Here is a 27,472-nt window from a genome sequence, read left to right on the forward strand (position 1 = left end):
GTATGTTACGGTCAGAATTTGTCGTTTTTTTACAGGGTTTTACAGTGTGCATATTTGCTGATGACCGCAACAATCCTCCATTCATTATAGGTGAACAAAGAGCATCTTATGAAGAGTGTGAGAAATGTATAAACCATGTACATAAAACATGCACACTAATGCAATTACAAAATTACACTACTGAGTAGATGAATAATAAACATTTATTCTGTATTCATAGAACACACGTAAAACAATAATGGTATTATAACAGAAGTGGCTCAAGTACAAACTATACAAAAACATTGTTTGTACAGGAAGTGAGAACATGAGCATGTGATGGATGATGCTGATAAACACACTCCCCTCCAGTATATAAAGATAAACCAGGGCTCCGCTCCACAGCGCAATATCCAGACGTTGATATTGATCTACTGAACTGGTTTGTGTCACAAAAATACAAAACTTTGTAATAATTAATTCTGAATATTTCTGTTTAATTAGTCTCTGAGGAACAATGGCGGTCTGGACTGTCTACCTGTCTCTCTGTCTTCTCATAGCTTTGAGAGCTTCAGGTAAGAGCATTATTCAACGTTTCACATCATAACTGTTATTTTAACATGAATTGTAGCACACCTGGGACTCTGTAATGACTAATCAGAAGAATGATCTAATACAGTATGTGCACTAAAGTAAACCTGAGTTTGTTTCTTAATTATTATGATAACATTTAGACAATAAAACAACAACAATTATATCATCTAAAGTTATTGATTCATATTAATGTAGTTTATATTTTTATTGTTGACAATAAAATACAAAAACAAATACATGTTAAAACTGTAGTATAATTTATTATTATTATTATTATTATTATTAGTAGTAGTAGTAGTAGTAGAATAGCAGTACCACTACTACACAGCAAAAACTCCAGTGTTAAATTAACACTCCTGGGAGTGTATATGAGTCCACACTCAAGAGTGTAAAGTGTTAAAATATGAGTGTTAAATTAACACTCAAGAGTGTTAAAGTCAATGAGCTAATTAAGTGATTCATTTAGTGATGATTGAGCATTATTGAATACATCTGATGTTAACAAGCAGAATCACTAAAGGAGAAAATCACAAATTGTAAGTTACCATTAAGGTGATGGGTGTTTGCTTTAGTTGGGCTCTTGACCCTTATATGATTACTTTAAATTTTGCTTGTCTGCTGTTATTGATTTATAACAGTCAGATGAACAAAGAAAAAATGTTATCTGATAACGTTGGTTATGTTTTGACATAATCATGTTGAGATCCGAAAAATGAAGCTTATTGAGATAGTTTGTTTTAAGTTGTCAATTACAGCAGCTCTGTGATTCTACAGCATATGATTTTCAGTATTTTTCATATAATCCAAAAATATTTCATTGATCTGATCAAAAGACTTTCAAATGAATTTATTTAGAAACACAGACATCAATAATCAGCCTGTGAATCTCAACAATGGTGACAATAATAAAGCATGTTGCAGTGGCTGCCACCAATCACAACTCATTAAAGGCTCCCATAATGCATTGCGGTATGAATAAATTATGATCTGAATTTACCTTTCCTAATTGAATATTCTGCTCGTCACCATTGTTGAGATGCATAGACTGAATCTTGACATCTGTGTGTGCCTAAAAGAACGATTTTTTTTCAAAACAACTTTTAAGAAATCCTTTGTATTACATCTAAAATTCTGGATATTTATGCAGAATCACAGTTATGCTGTAACCAACAACATAAATCTAAGTCAGAAATAAGAGTTCAGTAATCAAGTTCAAATGATGATTGCCATAATATAACCGGCATCATCATATCATTTTTTCTCTTTGTTCATCTGGCAGTTATAACTCAGATACAGCAGCCAAACAAAATCTAAAGTAAATAATATAATGGTCAAGAGCCCAACTAAAGCAAACACCCATCACCATCACGGTGGCTTACAATTTGTGATTTTCTCCTTCAGTGATTCTGCTTGTTAACATCAGGTGTCTTCAATAATGATCAATCATCACTAAATTAATCACTTAATTAGCGCATTAACTTTAACACTCTTGAGTGTTAATTTAACACTCATATTTTTACACTTTACACTCTTGAGTGTGGACTCATATACACTCCCAGGAGTGTTAATTTAACACTGGAGTTTTTGCTGTGTACTGCTGCTGCTATTAACAGTTCTGTTTTTAAAATGTAATATTTCTTTCTTTTTAAGTGGAAGCGAGGCCTGTTAGAAGTAAAGATTGTGGCGGTAAGGCTTCTCTTGTCTTCTACTTCTCTTGTCAGTGTGTATACAGTCCAAAAGTCCAAAACCTTTGCATTTCTCTATCTTAACAAGTGTGTGTGATACCTGATGATCATCTGAAAAACAGGTTTGCATGATTAGTGTAAACAAAAACTAAAAAATACTTATTTGATTAGTGCAAAATCTTAAATGTCTTTTCACATCATGATGTTTCTCTTTAAAAAAAGCTTAATCCTTTGTTTATTTAAGGTACACTATGTGGCTTTTTTTGTTCAAAATATACAATTTTAAGTAATGAGTCAATACATCATCAATCCTTCTTAAGACATGAATCAGTGATTCACTATGGTAAGCCTGTTATAAATGTTTATATTTTAGACCTGTCAGAATGGTTTTGGTCCATGTAACACTTCACAATTCACTTTTCAGACCATACACAGTAAATTCCCCAGTGTTAAATTAACACTGCTCAGAGCACATATGGTCCCACTCTACATGGTGTTAAAGTAACACTGAAGCGGTGTTAAAGTTAATGAGACAATTAAGTGATCAATTGAGTGATGATTGAGCATTATTGAAGACACCTGTTGTTGTTAACAAGCAGAATCACTGAAGGAAAGAGAAACAGTAGAACTACACTCAAGATTGTTGACGTTAATGAGATAATTAAGTGATTAATTGAGTGATGATTGAGCATTATTGAAGACACCTGATGATAACAAGCAGAATCACTGAAGGAGAAAATCTCAAATTGTAAGACACCGTTATGGTGATGGGTGTTTGCTTTAGTTGGGCTCTTGATCCTTATATTATTAACTTTAATTTTTGTTTGGCTGCTGTATCTGACTTACAACTGCCAGATGAACAAAGAAAAAAAGTGATCTGATGGTTGTAACGCAAAGGACACGGTCAGATCACCGTCTCTCTCTCTATATGTTAAATTACTGAAATTACCCTGTAATCAAACCCCCTTTTGGTCTGAGACCTAATCAAATCACTGGCATCCTAATCCACAAACACCTCTATTGCCTCAAGATTCTGCCTTCCTGGACACCAGACCCAACGGCGCCAACAAATGGCGCAAATCATTAACTGCCTATCTGAAAACAGAGATTCCTTACTGCTGACCTCGGATTTATGGCTTGGCGAACATCCGCTGACCAATAAGAGCAATCTCGAGAGAACCCCAAGGATTCTCTCTCTGACATTTATTTACATTTAGACACTCATTTAACACGTTCAGAAAACAAAGAGCTCTGTCTGGCCAGATGCGCTGGCTGATAATCTCATCAAGACAAGCCAGCACACACACATAAACCATCAACCCGTGCTCAAGGACAAAAGTTCATCGCGCCAAGCCTGAACTTTCGAACTGTAGTCACACACACACACAGAGAAAGCACACACAGATCCTACCACGTGTGGATCAAAATCATCTTGTGAAATGTTTAAAATGTATTCTCTTGATGTATGCATGATCCTTTATCCCAAATATTATGCCTGTATAGCTTTATTGATTTGTAATCCATTTGATGTGACTATAATCGCGAAAAATCGTGTATCTACGGGTGACTGGGTCATAAAGTTACCATTCGTGGTATCGTTGTGCTCCATAAATCCCAACGGTGTGGAATCTTTAACACAGAATATCAGAAAATGCGTTCTCTTATTAATATCAGTGTTATTAATGTTAGGAACGAAGTTATCTTTCAATACTTAGTTGGAAGGGGCGTATCGACCCTCGAAACGTCAGGAGGTGGACCCGACCCGCCTTTAAGGACCATTGGCTCACATACGTGAGAGGGCGTGATAGGGATGGGCGATATATCGCATGCGATCGTTATGCGCATCTCATCAGTAAAGCCGGTTCCTTGATTAGTAGTAAATCGCCTTCACCTGCTTTCAGATGGAGCGGCATTTACTACAAAGAGCCGTAGTTAACTGACAAGCTGAGCCAAATCACATCAATATCGCGGACGTATCGGCAGCAATAATTAATGCGATATGGCTCAGCTTGTCAGTTAACTACGGCTCTTTGTACACAGCAAAAACTCCAGTAAATTAACACTGCTGGGAGTGTATAAGTCCACACTCAAGAGTGTTAAAGTTAATGAGATAATTAAGTGATTAATTTAGTGATGATTGAACATTATTGAAGACACCTGATGTTAACAAGCAGAATCACTGAAGGAGAAAATCACTAATTGTAAGTTACCATTAAGGTGATGGGTGTTTGCTTTAGTTGGGCTCTAGGCCATTATATGTTTACTTTAAATTATGTTTGGTTGTTGTATCTGAATTGTAACTGCCAGTTGAACAAAGAAAAAAGTGCTCTGATGGTGTTGGTTATATTATAACATTCATCATTTGAACTTGATCACTGAACTCATTAAGATCCTTCATTCTGACTTCGATTTATGTTGTTGGTTAGTGAATCTGCATAAATGCCCAGAATTTTTGATATAATATAAAGGATTGCTTAAAAGTTGTTGTTTTTTTTAAAAATCTTTCTTTTAGGCACACACAGATGTCAAGATTCAGTCTATGCATCTCAAAAATGGTGAGGAGCAGAATATTCAATTAGGAAAAGTAAATTACATAGACAATTCAGATCATAATTTATTCATACCGCAATGCATGATGGGAGCCATTAATGAGTTGTGATTGGTGGCAGCCACTGCAACATGCTTTATTATTGTCACCATTGTTGAGATTCACAGGCTGATTATTGATGTCTGTGTTTTAAATGAATTTATCTGAATGTCTTTTGATCAGAATAATGTTTATTAAATATTTATGGATTATAAGTAAAGTACTGATAATCATAGGCTGAAGAATCACTAAACTGCAGCTAACAAGTTAAACCAAACTATCTCAATAAGTTTCCTTTTTCAGATCACAGCATGACTATGTCAACACATAACCAACACTATCAGATCACACTATACTTTGTTCACTTAACTGTTATAAATCAATAACAGCAGACAAACAACAGTAAATATTACAGTGAACATATAATGGTCTAGAGCCCAACTAAAGCAAACACCCATCACCTTAATGGTAACTTACAATTTGTGATTTTCTCCTTCAGTGATTCTGCTTGTTAACATCAGGTGTCTTCAATAATGCTCAATCATCACTAAATTAATCACTTAATTATCTCATTAACTTTAACACTCTTGAGTGTGGACTCATATACACTCCCAGCCCCAGGATAGTTAATTTAACACCGCTCCATCTGAAAGCAGGTGAAGGTGATTTACTACTAATCAAGGGAACCGGCTTTACTGATGAGATGCGCATAACAATATCGTGCGATATATCGCCCATCCCTAGGGCGTGAGTTGGGCCCCTTTAAAATATCATGTTTTACTCCTCTAAAACGCACTCCGCCAGAGAGAGAAAGACGACACGCCTTCTTCCATCCTTGGAAGCCTCGTTCGCTTTTATTTTCACCTTTCTTCCAAGTTTTATTTTCTTAAAACTACTTTTACTTCAGTTGATAGTCTCCTTCAACCAACCAACGAAATCAACTTAAAGCTAAAATCATCTTGCTAAGTTTTCGCTCGTTTCCAGTCGCCATAGCAACTAGGCGCTGTGACATCTGTTTCGGTGACCACGTGACCACGTGACCAGACGCTTTGTCTACTCCGACTCGACGCACGGACACACAAAGGCCGAGCTTCACCCAGAGTAACGTAGACTTTAAATTTACAATCTGAAGTGCTGTTTAAAGTGTCTAACATTACTGTGTCTATTGGGGTTTCGTTGTGAATGACTGAACTGTTCTACCTATCTCTAAATTCTTTCACTCGCACTTACACACTCTTTTACACACACATCTGCACATACACACACACATACACGCCCACATACCCACGTGTTCCTAGACAGAAACACACAACCATGTGCTGCTAAAGGCGTGCTCCTACCCACACACACACACACCCCTCTCCTTATCACGCTCTCATTGTACACACACAAAACCCATTCTTAAAAAGCAATCTCTCTCTCTCTCTCTTATATTCTCCCTTTTCCTTCCCCTACTCTAACCTTTGATCTTACGTTTATTTTGTTGTATTCCTTATTTGCGATCGTATCTTGTTTTTGTTTATGCATATTTACTCCTGTGTGATTTAAAATAGTATATGTAACCAGTAGCTCGTTTGAATAAACTTTGTTAAATCATTTGAATTAAGTTTGCCTGTTTGTTTCAATACTAAGTCCCTGAGTAGTGCAGATTTTTACCTCTTAAAGCTCTACGATAAATTTTACTATTGAAAGAAATCTCAAATGGTCTAAAACACTAAGATAATTATTTTCTTTGTGGCCACAGAAAAAGGAATTGTCTATCAGTGTTAAAGACGTGAGATTTCCGTTCAGATATTGTGCATTTTGTGTGCTGGACGTACAGTTCGTACAATAAATGAACATTCTTCAACTTATACCCAAAATTTCCCCAAATTGAACATATTCTACCCGTCTATATCAGTGAGTACTACAAGTAATTGTGTAACCTCTGATATAAGCCGAGGTTTTGACCAATTCCTTATTTGGGAATTCTTTAATTCATGTAAGCAACATATGCATATTCACATTAATGCTAATTTGAGCTAATTAATTCCCTAACATAAGTCATTGTTGTTACAGTAATATATTGGTGTCTAGAACGCGGGCACTCTCATACTCAGTTTGATACAGATTGTGCAAGTTTATATTCATGTGTGATTTTGAAAGTTTAACGATTTTGTGCGCGCTTGAATCTTGTAACGTTATTGAATAAGTACTAAGTCGACTCGAAAATACTGATCAAAGGGCGAAAAGCCATAACCCGCCAGTAAATCTGGTCGTGGAGAAAAACTGCAGTTAAGTTTACAGTGTTGTTGCGAGTCCAGAATTAGGAAAAATCTCTTTTTTTGTGACCATACATGTAAATCTGTTTGAGACCTGTTTTGGAACAGAGGAGTCCATCAGGCATTGTTACCGGTATTTCTGTAAACCCCGAGAGCAAAATAGGCTACTCCGGTCAGAAACAAATATATATTTGATTGTATGTCGTTAAGAAACGATAAAATACGGGTTATAAACACTGGCCTAGCTAACCAGAATTGAAAACCCCGTTTCAGCGTCTGTAAAGACCAGAAGATCCGCCGCGATCGTACTAAATCGATTTGCAGTGTGTTTTGTATGTGCAAAGATCCGCCGTGATCTTTAGGAAAGTGCAGTGTGTTTTGTATTTGCACAAGGGGCCGCACGCTTGAAAATTGTGATTTCAGAAACGTTCTCAAAGCACCGCTCCGGTGACTCGCGTTCCGCGTTAGCGTAACACTGCCACCGCGTGGTCAATCACGGGTAAAATACCCGTTGGCCATATCCGTCCGCCTTGATTTGGTGTTTCAAGAGCTGCGTTCGTAAGTATTTAAGAAGTTGTTTTAAATACATATTTGTATTTACAGCGCGCTAAGTTCGTTAAAACAACCCTTGTATTTTGGACTAAGACATTTTATTGTGAATTTCAAATTCCCAGAAAGGGAACCGGAAATTATAGAGTGTCTCGATCCAAAAGCACTGATAAGTTCACCCGGAAGAGGACAGTGCCCCCTCGTGGCCGCAGCCCTCCAGGTCAACTATCCCTCTTCTTTTCAAATTCTCTACTCTGCTGTGTTTTCATTTCTAAATCTGCTTTAATGATTCTGTCTGGTTTTATTTCAATTTAATAATCCTTTAATAACAAACTCAATGTTATAGTGATTATTCTATTTTTGTTTTTAGAAATCTTCCTATTTCCCTAAAACAACAAAACTTTTTCTCTCCAAGGCTATTTAGATTTGAGGTGAAATTTAAACTTAATTTAATTTTGGTTACTCCCATTTTCACATTCCAGTCATCTTAGCCCTGAGAAGGACACCGCCCTCTGGTGGCCGATCCTTTCTCAAGTCAGCTATCTGCCTGCTACAAATTTATAGATTTATTAAATTTAATAACTTCAGTTATTGTGATTATTATAAAGAAATCAATTCTAATTCACTTGTGAACTCTTCCTCAGGCTTAGTGGGATGTGATCTTGAACCAATGTTGAATTAAGATTTTGAATTGTGTCAAACAATTAGGCTGCACCACAGAGAGACGCCCCCCCTTGAGGCCGTAATAATCCACTGCAGCAGCCTACCACCCCCTCTTCCGGTTTCCACCTGCATTGAGGTTACTGCTGAACTTCCATTGGGTTAGGTTATTTACCAATAACTCTCATCCTATCCAAACTTCTTTCTATTGTAAACATTAGACACAACTTTCTATTGGCAACAGCCATCCACACCTTTATTTGGTTTCTTCCTTTTTCGGGTTAGTTAATTTCCTTTCCCTCTTTAAAGTTTTTATTTTATTATCATTGTTTTCATTTACCTGTCACAGGCCCACCGTGACTTTTGCCCTATTTTTCCACATAACTCACTTTGGTGTAAGCCAGAGATCTTAACTCACTTTAAGCTACTCTGCTCACTCCATTTTGTGTGTCATATAGGCAAGACTCTCAGCACCTGCAGTGGACTGGGGAAGCCCGATTGGACCTCTGTGGGCAAGTTGGCCGACTGACGTTACCGACACTGACCGAGCGGTGATACTTGAGTTTCTCTTATCTCTGCCACGAGCGGCGGCACGCAGTAGTGACATCAGCAATCCGGTGCCTCTGAGTGCCAGCCTCCACGCCGACGCAAAAGTTAATTGTTGGGACCGTTGCACAAACCACCGACAGCCCCTGTCACTCCAGGATTCGTCCTGGTGGGTTCTCTGCAGCACCCTCCTTTACATTGCGTTTGGTTGGTTGGTACCTCCGGGACTACTAGGGTTGTGCCTACAGTCACTCTGTTTGAGTGGTCGTGGCCGTGAGCAGAGTAACGGAGAATCCAAGGTCACGGCGGCCAGGTGTTTGGGGCGCCAGGAAGGTTGACCGCGCTCCGCGGGGGCCGGCTGGGTTGACCTCCGTCCATTTCAGTTAAACTGAACTTTGATAATCAAAAGAAAGAAAAACAAACCCCTGTCTTTCTTATAGACCACATAATTTTAAATATTTCCCCCAAGGCACATCCTTCGTGCCATTGGTGTCCAAATTGCAGCCCAGACCAAATCACTGACATTGTTGTTTAATTTTGTTTCTTCCTTCCTTTTCAATCCTCGCCTACTTGTGCCTTGCACGTTCTGTGTAAATTGTTTTGCAGAGTATCAACGAGACCCCAAAAGGCTAAGTAATAAGAGGGACAACCGAACAGTCTCTATTTCGGGCCCTGTACGGACCCGCCTAACTGTCTAAAGTCAGTTAGCCCAAAATTTCTATAGACGGCACACCGTCCTATAGTTTATTAGCTTCACGACCCGGTTGCATTGGCCCTTCTTGTGTGTCTTGTGTGTTGTGTTTCTCTCGCCTACAGTGAGTCAAAATGTCACGTGCATCCAGTCCTGCGGAACACTGGAATAGCCTGGAGGCGTGGTTGTCCGCCATGACTACGGGTTGTCTATCCAAAGACTTCGGTGACCCAAAACTCCTGACCCAACAGGAACTGGACGACAAGGTGGACCAGATCATGTCCCAGGACCCCACGCAGGCCTACAGTTCAAAAGACTGGAGCCGCATCATCGGGAGTCTCTCTCACTATCTTGTTTCACAGGCACGACTACTGGAGGAGGACAAAGCCAAGCTGGAAAAGGACACCGCTGGACTAAAGACTCAGCTGGAGGAGGCCTGCAAACAAAAGGAACAAACACAGCAGCGTCTGGAGGAGCTACTTCTGGAAGATGAGGAGGACACACGTCCGGAACTACAACAGGAAGTGGAAAGACTACAACAGGCCCTGGAAGACCTGCGTCTGGACACAGACAGGACAGTGGAGGCGGAGAAACAGAACACAGCAGCCCTCAGTGACGATCTAATACGTGGAGAGGCTCAGCTAGAAAGAGTCTCGGAGAAGCGAACCACCAGCCATCGCACAGCCTCTAAAGAACTGGACAAGCTGGCAAGAAACATCCCCACATTCAACCCAAAGCCATCTGGGGGTAACGATGTGCACTCCTATTTAACCGATATTGAATTTCACTTACAAACTGTGGACAACGTCACTACTTGGGACAAGTTATATCTTCTTCGGATCACCTCTGGGCGCATTGTAAGTTTCCTGGATCGTCAGCCAGAATCTGTTAAAACTAATTACACACAATTACGACAAGCTCTGATTCGTGAATACTCCGACCCCGAATCCGACCAAGGCATAATAGCGGCAATGGATCTCAAGCAAGCACGACTAGAGACCCCCCAGGCCTATTATGACCACCTGCGACAAGCATATTTTGGCCCGCAGAATATTGCAGGGATGGAAGATGATATTAATTTCAAAACCCTCTTCCTGCGGAATCTCCATCCAACCCAAAGTTCGCAATTGGGGGTTCTCGTCTGTCCACGGACCATGTCAATCCAACAATTACGTGACCTGGCTCACAAAGCGTACGTAAAACAAAAGACTATGTCTGAAAAACCTGGGAAATACCCCACAGTTTGCCCTGTTGCTGCACCCTTTCCAGAACTGAACTTAGAAGGTGCACAGCCTACCAACTACGGACCCGGCAACAGACAGCCACGACCGTTCCAAGCTGGCAGAGGACAGCGTGGGCGGGGAGGAGCCCGCCCAAAACTGCAAAATGACCGTTTCGGGGGATCCTGGGACCGGCAGCACTTCTCCCACAACCAAAAGGGGGGAGGCAGCTGGGATGCCGACCGACACCCCAGGAGAGACCGACCCCGATCTCCCCGAAACACAAGCCCAGAGAACCGGCCACGGGACCCCTCCCGACAAGACACTGGTAAGCCCAAGGCAGAGCCCAAATCCAACAGAAACAGTGCAGCCACATCCGAAGCAGCAGAACTTCTGAGCATCCTGAAAGAGTTTCTCCAAAAGAAACCCCACAAGGAAGACAAAGATAAACCAGACACCGCATGACTAACCCACAGGCCTGAAACCAACGCTCCCCGCACTGACAGCCCACCTGCCACTGTTGTTAAACCCCACACTGCTGAACTTGCTGTTACATTACCTAATGACAGCTCCACTCACGCCATTCAGCTGACAGCCCTACATAACACTGCTGTCAGACCACAGACTGTTAAACCTGCTGTTACACCACCAAATGACAGCGCCACACACTACAGCCAGCTGACAACACCACTTCCTGAACAGGACTGCAGCAGCTCTCATGATAACGTACCAGACAGTGCGGTCTTGTTGATCTGCACCCACAACGAGCCACCCAAGACTTACCCTCACTGCTTGTCAATCAATACACAAGATCCTACACCACAACTGCTGGGTAACCTAATTGAGAGAGGAGTGGCACGAAAACTGTACTTAACAATTACCTTGGAAAAGGAAATGCAGATCGAAGCACTGGTGGACACCGGCTCCGATCTAACGCTTATTTCTGTTCAACTGTTTGAAAAACTCAAGTTTGAAGCTCAAAGACAAAACAGAACTCTTAAATTCCACACGTGTGAGCTGAACGTGCAGTCATACAGCCAGAATGACATCCAGTTAAAGAACGTAGCTCCCATTCACCTGACAATCGGTCCAATGAGCATAGTCCACCCTGTCTATATTTCTCCTATGAACACTTATCAATTTCTCGTAGGCAAGGACCTGCTGGACCGCTTTGAACCATTATTAGACCTCAAGCACCTACAAGTTTGGGCGCAGGTGCGCGAACCGCACCCCCTCCAGCCACACGACTCCATCGAACCAGACTGTCAAGCCACAGGGTTCACGGAAGTTCCATCAGCCAGACACGAGGACAAGGTCCTCACAGCTGATCAGGGTTCAAGTTCGCTACTCTGCACATTCAGAACAACGCCAGACTCTGATAATTACCGCCCCCAGGTGAACACTCCCCTGCAGTTGCAGGATGTGACCACAACAGACATTACCCTGGCAATATGGGCAGATAACTCAGCCATAAGCCTCTCACTATTCAATGCAATCATTGAAAAAACTCCAGACCTGCCCTACGCCTGCAAACGCACTCGTTTCCCATTGAGTCCAGAGCCATCCTCAATGACATCTGCCAAAGGGATCTGTGCCTTGAACTTGACATGGAATCACCGGCACTTGACCCATTACTTTCTGATCCTGGAGGACCCAGCCCACGACGTCTTCATTGGAGCAGACATCTTGATCCGCCTCAAGGCTCATGTGGACATGTTTAATGAGGTTGTATGGGCTCCGTTAACTTCACAGCCACCTGTTCCCATCATTCAGGACAACCTACTGTCAGGACAGACCATCCCAGAGGTCTGCACTCTCATCAACGAACAGGGAACGGTGATACCTGCTTACACCAAAGGGGTCGCTGTGCGGCTCAACCTGCGACAGGGCCAAACCCTAAACCACACACTGGCTTTCTTCCAACCGTCACCCGAGTGTGTGGAACTCAGACTCACCCTCGAAGCCACACCCCTCACTGAAGTGTCATCTCGGGTAGTCTACATTCTATTCAACAATTGCACAGCAACTGACATCAGCATCCCCAAAGCCTACCGGCTGGGATGGCTAGTCAGCCACGCCTTTCATGACTTTGACCTGACATTACCCGTCATAGGGCCCATTCCACCTGCACTAATACCGGAAGGGCAACGGACAACACACTGTTCACAGCCCCCTTTCAGTTCATTGCCATCACCTCCGTCATGTCCGTGGCCAAAGACCATGTATGCAGAACGGAGCTGACAGAGGACCAACAACTCACAGTGTACACAGTCTCCCAACAGCCTGTCACTGAGACTGATACACCTGCCATGCCTGTCACAACCAACCCGACCGATGACAAGCCAACAGAAGAACCATATCCAGGTTTTGAATCGCAAGTGCAACAAATCCTACAAGATGCTGACGCACTTCAGGACGACGCAGACCGCCAAAAGCTGCGACAAGTCCTGTATAAATTCAAAGAATACTTTGCTAAAGATTCTTTAGACTGTGGTCTCACCAACCTCCACACAGTACGCATCCCCACGCACCCCGAGGCTCCTCCCACGTTTGTCAAGCAATACAAGATTCCCATCGCCTCACATGAACCAGTGCAGGAAATCATCAAATCCATGCTTGAAAAAGGTGTAATCAGAAATTGTAACAGCACCTACTCCGCCCCCATCTGGCCCGTCCTCAAACCAAACGGTAAATGGCGGCCCACGATCGACTATCGCAAACTAAATCAGCAGGTGCCGTTGTCACGATGGCCCATGACACAACTGGAGCAAGAAATTCCCAGAATCAGGGGAGCCACCATCTTCTCTACACTCGATGTGGCCTCTGGATTCTGGACTATTCCAGTGCACCCAGACGACCAACACAAGTTGGCCTTCACCTTCGGCAACCGCCAGTACACCTTCAACCGATGCCCCTTTGGGTATGCAAACTCACCAGCTGAGTTCAACATCTTCTTAAACAAAGCCTGCCCTGACGCCAGGACAAGAGGCAACCTGATTTACGTCGACGATGTGCTCATGAAAAGCACAACGGTGGCCGACCACCTAAAAGAAATGGACTATGTTTTGAACCAGTTATCTGCTGCCGGCGCCAAAATAGCCCTACACAAGGGGCAGTGGTGTCGCAAAAAGGTAAATTACGTGGGCCTGCTCATTGGACGCCATGGCATTGAACCACAATCAAACCGCATTCATGCCATCCAAAACATCAAGCCCCCCACCAACGTCTCTGAACTTCGAAGCTTTCTGGGAGTATGCAATTACTCCCGGCAATTCATCGAACACTATTCAGACATCGCCAGGCCTCTCACAGCTCTGTTGAAGAAGGACTGCCCTTTCGTCTGGTCAGACGCTCAAGAACACGCCATGAAAGAACTTAAAAGACATTTATGCTCAGCCCCTTGCCTTGCGTACCCTGATCCGCAAAAAGAATTCCACCTCGACGCTGGGTTTTCAGACCAATGTCTCAGTGCTGGCCTATACCAACGGCATGACCAAGACAAAAAGGTGGTCGCATATGCCAGCAAGACACTTCTCCCGCCAGAATGCAAATTCTCGGACTGTGAAAAAGCTTTGCTCTGTACGGTATGGGCAATTCAGCGCTTCTCCAACTACATTGGTGCACAGAAGGTCATCATAGAGACTTGCCACCAGCCCGTAATGTTCCTTAACAGCCAACGGATAAGAGACGGTGTTGTCACCAACTCACGCATAGCTACATGGCTAATGGCTCTCCAAGGACGAAACGTCGAGGCCAGATATGCACAAAACCACAAATCCGCCCTAGGCAACGGCTTGGCAACATGTCAAGACTGCTCTGACAACTCACCTGCTGCAACGCTAAATACACCTGAGCCCCAGCAGCCACAACTGACCTGCCACAGGTACTTTGACAAGAATGCGTGCGAAGGCATGCCCACAGCTTATGTCGATGGATGTTCCTACAACAGTGAGGGCATCCTAAAAGCTGGCGCAGGGGTACTGTGGGTAAACAACCACCCATGCCCACCCCAACACTTCAAGCTGGGCCCCCAGTCATCACAATACGCAGAAATAGCAGCAATTCTCATTACCCTGCAAATCGCAGCAGCCCATAACCTCAAAGAACTGCTCATCTGCACAGACTCGAACTATGCCAGACTCAGTTTTGTGTGCCATCTTCCAACCTGGAAACAAAATGGTTTCACAACTGCTAACAACAAGCCTGTCAAGCATCAACACCTGTTTCAAGAATGTGTCAACATCACAACAACACACGACATTACCGTGTACTGGAAGAAGGTAAAAGGACATTCGAAACTCCCTGGCCAAGACAAAGACTTGAATGACCACACTGACGCCCTCGGAAAAGCGGCCGCCCTACACGGCGAACCGTGGGTTTCCCCAAAAGCCCCGCCCACCCCAGACGTCGCAGTGCTCACCCGCAGCAAGCAAACCACACCTGCGACAGCACCTGCGTCAGAGCTTCTGTCACTTACACCACAAATTTCCAACAACGACCTTGCAGATATGCAAGCCTCAGACACTGCCATACAGGCAATTAAAACGCACCTCCTCGACCCCTCCACCTCCCCTCTCACACCTTCAAATCTCACTGATGACTCCGATCTCAGACATCTACACAACTCCAGACACATGTTACGTGTGCGGGACGACATTCTTTGGTTTGTCACCGATGACACCACTTCGCCCAAACTTGTGGTGCCCCGTTGCCAAAGGGGGGAAATGATGAATCACGCCCACAACGCACCATATGCTGGGCACCACGGTACCAGAGCCACGTATGAGACACTTAGACAGGTGGCATACTGGCCATGTATGCAACAGGATGTGGCAGAATATGTGAGAGAATGCCTGGTCTGCTGTCAGTTTCACCCAACAAACCTAACTCACAGAGCCCCTTTGCAACGCAGAGGAATCACGTTCCCCTGGTCAGACCTTCAAATTGACTGGGTAGGACCCCTCCCCCGGTCATCAAGAGGCAATAAGTACTTTCTCACGGTAGTGTGCCAGTTTACCAAATGGGTAGAGTGTCTGCCAGCACCCAACGACACTGCTCAAACAACGGCATATCTCCTGATGAACCACATCTTCTCCCGATTCAGCCTACCGCTCAGAGTCAACTCAGATCGAGGAACTCATTTCACCGCAGAGATCATGCAAAAGATCTGGAGAATCCTAGGGGTACAAGCCAAACTTCACATCAGTCACCATCCGATCTCATCCGGACAGGTAGAAAGGTCTAACCGAACGGTGGTCGCCATGTTGAGAAAATATGTGGCAACTAACCAGAAAGACTGGGATGTGAAACTTCCCCTGGTGCTGATGGCCCTCAGAGCCACCCCGCAGGAATCAACACGAGTCTCCCCATTTGAACTCATGACCGGGAGGCAGATGACCCTGCCATTGCACCTGTTGTACCAACCAGGAGACCACAACCTCGTCACCGCCTATACCACGTCCCAATACCTGGACGAGCTCCATAAACACTTGAAAACAACTTTCGCTTTCGCCCAGCAACACCTGAAAACCAGCGCTGACGGCCAGAAAGCATATTACGACCGAAAGGCATCACACCAAGAACTCAGCGTGGGCGACAAAGTCCTGTACTACAGTTTCGCCTTGCCACCCAAGCAACTGTCAAAAAAGTTTCTGCCTCACTGGACTGGCCCTCATGAAATTGTGAACAAACTCTCCCCCGTAGCGTACCAAATCCAGCTAAAACGGGGACCAAGAGAACCCGTTCTCAAATGGGTCCACCGCAATCAGATTAAGAGATATGTGGCCACTAGCAGGAACAGACAGGAAGGGCCCAATGCAAGCTAACCTCAACCGCCGTCGTTACAGGGAAAGAAGACTGGACCCTCCAACGGGACAACTCTCGCTGACCTGTGCCTTTTCTCTTTCCCTTTGCTCTTCCGCATCTCTCTCTCTCTTGCCTGTAATAGGATGCTGCTGTGGATTGTCATCATGTGCCTTCAGACGACCAGAGGCCAGCCACCATCCGACCTCATCTCACCAGGGCCAGCCTCAGGAATTGTGTTGAGAGAGCAGCCCGGACTGCTTGTCACGAATTGCCGAACCCACACACAGAAGGTGTACGTGCGACTCGACCCTCGAAATGTCTACCGAGCACATTACCCGAAGGCAATCGCCCAGTACAGCTGGGCGGGTGCCAGATGGACCGAAGCCGCCCTCAACCACGCTGAAGCCGACATCAGTTACATGATGAGCCAACTCGAAAAGATGACTGTCACTCAAGCGGAACTTAGTGGCCATAACAAACGTTCCAAGAGGTTTCTAGGATCGCTGCTCGGAGCCGCTGCTGCTGTAGGCACGCTGTTCAACCTTGGCATGTCCAGTGTCAACGCCGTGAACATAGCCACGGTACGAAGGCATGTGGCAGAAATCCAGACGGAACTTCCACTGTTGAAAGATCAACTCACCATACAGAGCGCATCCCTGACCACCATAGGTAAGACACTGAGAGGAACGATAACCGTCCTCAACCCCCACAGTGTCATGTTGAACCGTACTGTAACCTCCATCAAACAGATGTTCACAGTTTTCCAAAATGACTTTGCCCAAACACAGTTAGTCACCGCCTTAATGACTGACATGCTCAGAGAAGTGAGCTCATCCCTGGACAGCTTAGCCATGGGTAGAATTCCGCCGTATCTGATACCCCTAAGCCTGGTACAAGACGTGCTGGCTTCCGCCGTCACGACTCCCACTGATCAGATACAAATCCACCTTGCCTACTCCTTGGGTAGCGTCAATCCACTGTACATTGACCCGACACAGCTAGAGATCGGTTTCCTCCTCAATCTGCCCATCATAGAATCAAGCCGAATCTACAGACTTAAAGACGTGGTCAACCTGGGATTCTGGCAGCAAAATACTCAATTTAGGGTACGGACTCCAGAAGTGGTAGCTTACCACGACAGCGACCCACAACTGTATCTCGCCCCTAATTTGCACATGTGCACCCTCACCAAAGATATCCACTACCTCTGCCCGAGCAAGCCTTTCCTCAGGGACAACACAGATGGAATCTGCGGCCTGCAACAACTAGCTAACGACGCACGCTGTCCAGCTGATGCTAAGCCTCGTGGCCAAGTCACCGAGACACAAGCCGAGATCGTAGGAAATCGATGGCTCGTGAACACTCCAGTGCGGTCAGCAACACTGACCTACGACCAGCACGACACTGCGACCCGCGTCAATCTACTCAACCAAAGCATGTGGATTCAAGTCCCACGAGGAGCCATCCTCCACCTGGATGACCTGGCCTTGTACCACCTGCCAACCGAAGAGTACCAAGCCGAGCTAGAAATTCCCTCCTTCTTTAGGAATCAGAACTTCACTCTGGACCCAGAACTTGAAAAGCTAATTGCAAAAGGGGGGTCACAAATCGTCGACATAGCTCCCTTGGACTCAGCCCTTCAAGCCTTGTCTCGATTGCCCATCCTGAATACTTCACCTGTCATTCAAGCCTGGACCGCAGCTGATACTGCACTGTGTGTTTCCACCATCATCGGACACACCCTCACCTTGGGCTTGGCCTATGTCCTGTACTGAAGAGTCAACGCAATCCGAACCTCTACAACCAAGCTCACAGAGGCAGTCTCCGTAGGCTTCAGGAGAAACCCTCGGAAGGACGACGTCTCACCAGAGAATGCTGAGGACCTCATCGAACTCAACCTGCAATCTTAACAACCCCTTTCTAGCCGCCTCATCTCCCTGACCTGCCATCTGACCATTGCTACCGTGATGAGTCGCCTAAGCCTATACACGCCCGTCAACTCATCAAGGGGGGAATGTAACGCAACGGACATGGTCAGATCACCGTCTCTCTCTCTATATGTTAAATTACTGAAATTACCCTGTAATCAAACCCCCTTTTGGTCTGAGACCTAATCAAATCACTGGCATCCTAATCCACAAACACCTCTATTGCCTCAAGATTCTGCCTTCCTGGACACCAGACCCAACGGCGCCAACAAATGGCGCAAATCATTAACTGCCTATCTGAAAGCAGAGATTCCTTACTGCTGACCTCGGATTTATGGCTTGGCGAACATCCGCTGACCAATAAGAGCAATCTCGAGAGAACCCCAGGGATTCTCTCTCTGACATTTATTTACATTTAGACACTCATTTAACACGTTCAGAAAACAAAGAGCTCTGTCTGGCCAGATGCGCTGGCTGATAATCTCATCAAGACAAGCCAGCACACACACATAAACCATCAACCCGTGCTCAAGGACAAAAGTTCATCGCGCCAAGCCTGAACTTTCGAACTGTAGTCACAAACACACACAGAGAAAGCACACACAGATCCTACCACGTGTGGATCAAAATCATCTTGTGAAATGTTTAAAATGTATTCTCTTGATGTATGCATGATCCTTTATCCCAAATATTATGCCTGTATAGCTTTATTGATTTGTAATCCATTTGATGTGACTATAATCGCGAAAAATCGTGTATCTACGGGTGACTGGGTCATAAAGTTACCATTCGTGGTATCGTTGTGCTCCATAAATCCCAACGGTGTGGAATCTTTAACACAGAATATCAGAAAATGCGTTCTCTTATTAATACCAGTGTTATTAATGTTAGGAACGAAGTTATCTTTCAATACTTAGTTGGAAGGTGCGTATCGACCCTCGAAACGTCAGGAGGTGGACCCGACCCGCCTTTAAGGACCATTGGCTCACATACGTGAGAGGGCGTGAGTTGGGCCCCTTTAAAATATCATGTTTTACTCCTCTAAGACGCACTCCGCCAGAGAGAGAAAGACGACACGCCTTCTTCCATCCTTGGAAGCCTCGTTCGCTTTTATTTTCACCTTTCTTCCAAGTTTTATTTTCTTAAAACTACTTTTACTTCAGTTGATAGTCTCCTTCAACCAACCAACGAAATCAACTTAAAGCTAAAATCATCTTGCTAAGTTTTCGCTCGTTTCCAGTCGCCATAGCAACTAGACGCTGTGACATCTGTTTCGGTGACCACGTGACCACGTGACCAGACGCTTTGTCTACTCCGACTCGACGCACGGACACACAAAGGCCGAGCTTCACCCAGAGTAACGTAGACTTTAAATTTACAATCTGAAGTGCTGTTTAAAGTGTCTAACATTACTGTGTCTATTGGGGTTTCGTTGTGAATGACTGAACTGTTCTACCTATCTCTAAATTCTTTCACTCGCACTTACACACTCTTTTACGCACACATCTGCACATACACACACATATACACGCCCACATACCCACGTGTTCCTAGACAGAAACACACAACCACGTGCTGCTAAAGGCGTGCTCCTACCCACACACACACACACACCCCTCTCCTTATCACGCTCTCATTGTACACACACAAAACCCATTCTTAAAAAGCAATCTCTCTCTCTCTCTTATATTCTCCCTTTTCCTTCCCCTACTCTAACCTTTGATCTTACGTTTATTTTGTTGTATTCCTTATTTGCGATCGTATCTTGTTTTTGTTTATGCATATTTACTCCTGTGTGATTTAAAATAGTATATGTATCCAGTAGCTCGTTTGAATAAACTTTGTTAAATCATTTGAATTAAGTTTGCCTGTTTGTTTCAATACTGAGTCCCTGAGTAGTGCAGATTTTTACCTCTTAAAGCTCTACGATAAATTTTACTATTGAAAGAAATCTCAAATGGTCTAAAACACTAAGATAATTATTTTCTTTGTGGCCACAGAAAAAGGAATTGTCTATCAGTGTTAAAGACGTGAGATTTCCGTTCAGATATTGTGCATTTTGTGTGCTGCACAGCAAAAACTCCAGTGTTAAATTAACACTCCTGGGAGTGTATATGAGTCCACACTCAAGAGTGTAAAGTGTTAAAATATGAGTGTTAAATTAACACTCAAGAGTCTTAAAGTTAATGAGCTAATTAAGTGATTAATTTAGTGATGATTGAGCATTATTGAAGACACCTGATGTTAACAAGCCGAATCACTGAAGGAGAAAATCACAAATTGTAAGCCACCGTTATGGTGATGGGTGTTTGATTTAGTCGGGCTCTTGACCCTTATACATTTACTTTAGATTTTGTTTGGCTGTTGTATCTTATAACTGCCAGATGAACAAAGAGAAAAAGTGATCTGATGGTGTTGGTTATATTATGACAATCATCATTTGAAATTGATCACTGAACTCATTAAGATCCTTATTTCTGACTTAGATTTATGTTGTTGATAGGGATGGGCGATATATCGCATGCGATTGTTATGCGCATCTCATCAGTAAAGCCGGTTCCTTGATTAGTAGTAAATCGCCATCACCTGCTTTCAGATGGAGCGGTGTTAAATTAACACTCCTGGGGCTGGGAGTGTATATGAGTCCACACTCAAGAATGTTAAAGTTAATGAGATAATTAAGTGATTAATTAAGTGACTATTGAGCATTATTGAAGACACCTGATGTTAACAAGCAGAATCACTGAAGGAGAAAATCACAAATTGTAAGTTACCATTAAGGTGATGGGTGTTTGCTTTAGTTGGGCTCTAGACCATTATATGTTTACTTTAATATTTACTGTTGTTTGTCTGCTGTTATTGATTTATAACAGTTAAATGAACAAAGTAAAATGTTATCTTATAGTGTTGGTTATGTGTTGACATAATCATGCTGTGATCTGAAAAAGCAAACTTATTGAGATAGTTTGGTTTAACTTTTTAGCAGCAGTTTAGTGATTTTTCAGCCTATGATTATCAGTACTTTACTTATAATTCAAAATATTTAATAAACATTGTTCTGATCAAAAGACATTTAGATAAATTCATTTAAAACACAGACATCAATAATCAGCCTGTGAATCTCAACAATGGTGACAATAATAAAGCATGTTGCAGTGGCTGCCACCAATCACAACTCATTAATGGCTCCCATCATGCATTGCGGTATGAATAAATTATGATCTGAATTGTCTAAGTAATTTACTTTTCCTAATTGAATATTCTGCTCGTCACCATTGTTGAGATGCATAGACTGAATCTTGACATCTGTGTGTGTCTAAAGTAAACGAACGATTTTTAAAAAAAAAAAAAACAACTTTTAAGAAATCCTTTAAATTATATAAAAAATTCTGGCCATTTATGCAGATTCTCTAACCAACAACATAAATCGAAGTCAGAATGAAGGATCTTAATGAGTTCAGTGATCAAGGTCAAATGATGAATGTTATAATGTAACCAACAGCAACAAATCACTTTTTTCTTTGTTCAACTGGCAGTTAAAATTCAGATACAACAGCCAAACAAAATCTAAAGTACACACATAATGGTCTAGAGCCCAACTAAAGCAAACACCAATCACCACAATGGTATCTTACAATTTGAGATTTTCTCCTTCAGCGATTCTACTTGTTAACATCAGGTGTCTTCAATAATGCTCAATCAACACTAAATTAATCACTTAATTATCTCATTAACTTTAACACTCTTGAGTGTGGACTCATACACTCCCAGCAGTGTTAATTTACTGGAGTTTTTGCTGTGTACAAAGAGCCGTAGTTAACTGACAAGCTGAGCCATATCGCATTAATTATTGCTGCCGATACGTCCGCGATATTGATGTGATTTGGCTCAGCTTGTCAGTTAACTACGGCTCTTTGTAGTAAATGCCGCTCCATCTGAAAGCAGGTGATGGTGATTTACTACTAATCAAGGAACCGGCTTTACTGATGAGATGCGCATAACAATCGCATGCGATATATCGCCCATCCCTAGTTGTTGATTACAGCATAACTGTGAATCTGCATAAATATCCAGAATTTTAGATATAATACAAAGGATTTCTTAAAAGTTGTTTTGAAAAAAAAAAAAAAAAATCTTTCTTTTAGGCACACACAGACGTCAAGATTCAGTCTATGCATCTCAACAATGGTGACGAGCAGAATATTCAATTAGGAAAAGTAAATTACATAGACAATTCAGATCATAATTTATTCATACCGCAATGCATGATGGGAGCCATAAATGAGTTGTGATTGGTGACAGCCACTGCAACACGCTTTATTATTGTCACCATTGTTGAGATTCACAGGCTGATTATTGATGTCTGTGTTTCTAAATAAATTCATTTGAAAGTCTTTTGATCAGAACAATGGTTATGAAATATTTTTGGATTATTTGAAAAATACTGAAAATCATGTGCTGTAGAATCACAGAGCTGCTGTAATTAACAAGTTAAGCCATCTCAGTAAGTTTTGTTTTACGGATCACAACATGATTATGTCAAAACATAACCAACATCATTAGATCACATTGTCTCTTTGTTCATCTGACTGTTATAAATCAATAACAGCAGACAAGCAAAATTTAAAATAAACATTTAAGTGTCAAGAGCCCAACTAAAGCAAACACCCATCACCTTAATGGTAACTTACAATTAGTGATTTCCTCCTTCAGTGATTCTGCTTGTTAACATCAGGTGTCTTCAATAATGCTCAATCATCACTAAACTAATCACTTAATTATCTCATTAACTTTAACACTCTTGAGTGTTAATTTAACACTCATATTTTAACACTTTACACTTTTGAGTGTGGACTCATATACACTCCCAGGAGTGTTAATTTAACACTGGAGTTTTTGCTGTGTGGACGTACAGTTCGTACAATAAATGAACATTCTTCAACTTATACCCAAAATTTCCCCAAATTGAACATATTCTACCCGTCTATATCAGTGAGTACTACAAGTAATTGTGTAACCTCTGATATAAGCCGAGGTTTTGACCAATTCCCTATTTGGGAATTCTTTAATTCATGTAAGCAACATATGCATATTCACATTAATGCTAATTTGAGCTAATTAATTCCCTAACATAAGTCATTGTTGTTACATGGTGTTGGTTATGTTATGACAATCATCATTTGAACTTTATGTCATTGATTTATGTTGTTGGTTACAGCAGTGGTTCTCAAACCTGTCCTGCCGGCACCCCAACACTGCACATTTTCTTTGTCTCCCTAATCAAACACACCTGATTCAACTCATCAGCTCATTATCACATGGGTTAATGAGCTGATGAGTTGAATCAGGTGTGTTTGATTAGGGAGACAAAGAAAATGTGCAGTGTTGGGGTGCCGGCAGGACAGGTTTGGGAACCACTGGGTTACAGCATAACTGTGATTCTGCATAAATATCCAGAATTTTAGATATAGTGTAAACGATTTCTTAATTTTTTTTTTTTTTCAAATCTTTCTTCTTCTTCTTCTTCTTCTTTTATTTTTATCTGGCGGTTGACAACTTGTTGTTGTATTACCGCCACCTCTGGACTGGAGTATACCCACAACTTATATTTTCTCTATACTTTTAAATTCTTTTTAAAAGCCCTGTATTCTTTAAAAAAGAAAACAATATTTGACACATCTTATCAGAACTTCTATGTAAAATATTTCTATAATTAAATATAATTTCATTGGCTTCTACTTGCTCAATAAACCTTTCCCTCTCATTCTTATATTTCTGACAATAAAACAATACATGCTCTACAGTTTCTGGGTTATTTCCGAGACAATACTCACAGATACCATCAGCATGCTTTTTCATTAAAAATAATGTACTGTTAAGTCTGGTGTGCCCAATCCTCAGCCTGGACAACACCACTTCTTCATGTCTAGTTCTACCTGACACTGCATTCTTATTTAGGCCTACTTTAGACTGTAAGTTAAAAAGATGTCTCCCACTTGATTCATTAAAAATATGGAGCGCTTCACGGATTTGCGTGTCATCCTTTCGCAGGGGCCATGCTCAAATCTTTCTTTTAGGCACACACAGACATAAAGATTCAGTCTATGCATCTCAACAATGGTGACGAGCAGAATATTCAATTAGGAAAAGAAAATTACATAGACAATTCAGATCATAATTTATTCATACCGCAATGCATGATGGGAGCCATTAATGAGTTGTGATTGGTGGCAGCCACTGCAACATGCTTTATTATTGTCACCATTGTTGAGATTCACAGGCTGATTATTGATGTCTGTGTTTCTAAATAAATACATTTGACAGTGTTTTGATCAGAACAATGTTTATTAAATATATTGGATTATAAGAAAAATGCTGATAATCATAGGCTGATAATCATATGTAGAATCACAGAGATGCTGCTAACAAGTTACACCAAACTATCTCAATAAGTTTCATTTTTCAGATCACAGCATGATTATGTCAAAACATAACCAACACTATCAGATCACATTTTACTTTGTTCATTTGACTGTTATAAATCAATAACAGCAGAAAAAAAGTTAATAATATACAGTAAGGGTCAAGAGCCCAACTAAAGCAAACACCCATCACCATAACGGTGGCTTACAATTTGAGATTTTCTCCTTCAGTGATTCTGCTTGTTATCATCAGGTGTTCATCACTAATGCTCAATCATCACTCAATTAATCACTTAATTGTCTCATTAACTTTAACACTGGTTCAGTGTTATTTTAACACCATGTAGAGTGGGACCATATGTGCTCTGAGCAGTGTTGATTTAACACTGGGGAATTTACTGTGTACAATGCAAATGCAAAAATGAAAAATTTAAACCAGACATTCATTTTTCTTGTTTTTCCTGTTACATTATCAATGGATATTTGCCTTTTTCTCCCCTTTTTCAATTTACTTTTGCTAAATTGTGACTTCAGTAACAAACATTTGAATAAATTAAATCTAAACCGATTTTCTATTTTTCCATTTTTTGTCTTGTAATTTGTGCCGTGGGCAGTACCATTAGCACGGGGGTGTGGCCGTGGACTAACTTTACTATCATTTCATTGATGTAACTGCTTTGTTTACACTGCGTGCACGTTTGAGGAGAAGTTTAAAAGAGGAACACAGGACAACATTTTTCACCCGAAGTGCCATCTTTTTTATTATTAATAGTCTGTGCTAAATTATAATGCAGTCTCGGACAGGCAATCGGGAGCAGCCGGGAAAAGTGAAATCCCGGTGGCCTGGGTATGATTTGGCACATTGCTCTTGTTTGTATTTACCTATTCATTCTTACTTTATTTTATTAATAGCTATAGGCTATCCTTGTTGTTGTTCATTTTACATGGTACAGACAGTAGCCTGTCTAACAGAGTTCACTGTAAAGCATCTATTGTGAAGTGTCGCCTTCATCTGCACTGTCATGCAAAGCCGAAGCACGACCACAACAATGTCGCATGCCTTTGTGTGTTTTAACCGGTAAAGGGACAAAAGTTACATACTGTACCTTAAAATTATTAATTTAATTACATGAAAGGTCATTAATGGTAAAAATAAAATAAAAAAGAATAACACACAAAACTTCCCTTTGACAGTCTGTCGGGCAGGATGGTCTGCCTATGGATGCAGATGCTTCAGGTTTTTCAATAACGATCACACGTGGAATGATGCTGAGGTATGATACATTCATCTTCTAATATGACATAACAATCATGTAAGTATATTCTTGGTTAAATACCACTCTGTAAACATCTGACAACTGTCAATTATCACAGGAAAATAATTTCAAAATATAGAAGCAGAACCTTTATTTTCTATAAAAGTAGTCCCGCCTCAAAAGGCAGATTTTAGACTTCATGGGTAAAATAATACATTTGAAAGCATGTCACAGATTTTGGAGATATTTTATAAATAGTGGTGTTTGTTCATGTCTCCGCCTCTACAGAAAAGCTGTTTGGACTATGATGGGAACCTTGCTTCTGTGCACAGCTATGGGGAGTACACTTTTATACAGCGCCTGGTTAGATCCGAAACTTACACCTCAACTCGTGCCTGGATCGGCGGCCATGATGCTGTTCAGGTATGCAATTATTTTTTGATAATGCATTTTGTGATACTGGGCAATAACAGTTACATTTACATTAAAACAAATTTTACATAATTTTTTTTTTTTTCAAAATGCATGAAGATAGATGTGTTTTTATAAAAAAATTCTTGTCCTCCGAATAGTTAGTTTAGGGCTTTGGCAACCATGAGATGGGCATCGCTCACCATGATCATGTCATACTGGAGTGTTTGTATTGTGAAACTTGATGTGAAATCGATGGCTGATATGATAATTGAGTAATTTAGCCCTGCTTTAAATATTTTTTACATGTTCTTTACTGATACCCTTTCTGTGAAATAATTTCTATTCATTTCTGTTTAGATTTCTGACATTTTTAAAGTGGAGATGGGGTTAGGGTTCATGAGGAATCATCTTTTAGATGAATAAAGATTAAATTAAGCTTTGTAAGCTGTGACCATAAACACAAATCTGTCCACAGGAGGGACAATGGCTCTGGAGTGATGGATCCCGAATTAACTTTCAATGGTGGGCGTCTGGAGAGCCCAATAATGCTAAAAAAAAAATGATATTCTTTTTTATATATGAGGACTGCCTTGAGATGAACTACTGTAAGTTACTGCTGTTAATGCTCATAAACTATCTAAATAAACCAAATAAACTTTTTTTTTTCATAATACACACATTATAAAAACAAATATTTCGTTCTATCTTGCAACAGATGGCTTCTGGAATGATGACATGTGTCAACAAAAAAAGCCATTTGTTTGTGCGTACTGAACCAGCATGAGAAAAATCAATGCAGAAGAAACAAGCTTCGACTCATTTACTTCCCTTTAGAAATGTTCAATGGAGGTAATAAATGTGTTTTAAAGAAGTTT

The 27,472-nt window shown here is 41.7% G+C and overlaps 1 protein-coding gene across 1 annotated transcript; it reads left to right on the forward strand.

The window, feature by feature from the left end:
* The first annotated feature begins 382 nt into the window (after window positions 1-382).
* On the forward strand, window positions 383-27,472 carry LOC308690107 (galactose-specific lectin nattectin-like). The gene is made up of 6 exons (XM_081364389.1): window positions 383-554; window positions 2,224-2,259; window positions 26,122-26,201; window positions 26,472-26,606; window positions 27,073-27,202; window positions 27,313-27,472. Exons 1-6 carry the CDS (start codon window positions 497-499, stop codon window positions 27,369-27,371), a joined length of 498 nt encoding a protein of 165 aa, XP_081220515.1. The 5' UTR covers window positions 383-496; the 3' UTR covers window positions 27,372-27,472.

This window comes from Scardinius erythrophthalmus (assembly GCF_964197995.2).
Source record: "Scardinius erythrophthalmus genome assembly, chromosome: 1".
Classification (NCBI taxonomy): Eukaryota; Metazoa; Chordata; class Actinopteri; order Cypriniformes; family Leuciscidae; genus Scardinius; species Scardinius erythrophthalmus.

Coding starts and splice junctions, on each gene's coding strand:
- LOC308690107 (XM_081364389.1), top strand. CDS start 497: ATGGCGGTCTGGACTGTCTACCTGTCTCTCTGTCTTCTCATAGCTTTG. Junction 26,202..26,471: donor ACACGTGGAATGATGCTGAG/GTATGATACATT, acceptor CCGCCTCTACAG/AAAAGCTGTTTGGACTATGA. Junction 27,203..27,312: donor CTGCCTTGAGATGAACTACT/GTAAGTTACTGC, acceptor ATCTTGCAACAG/ATGGCTTCTGGAATGATGAC.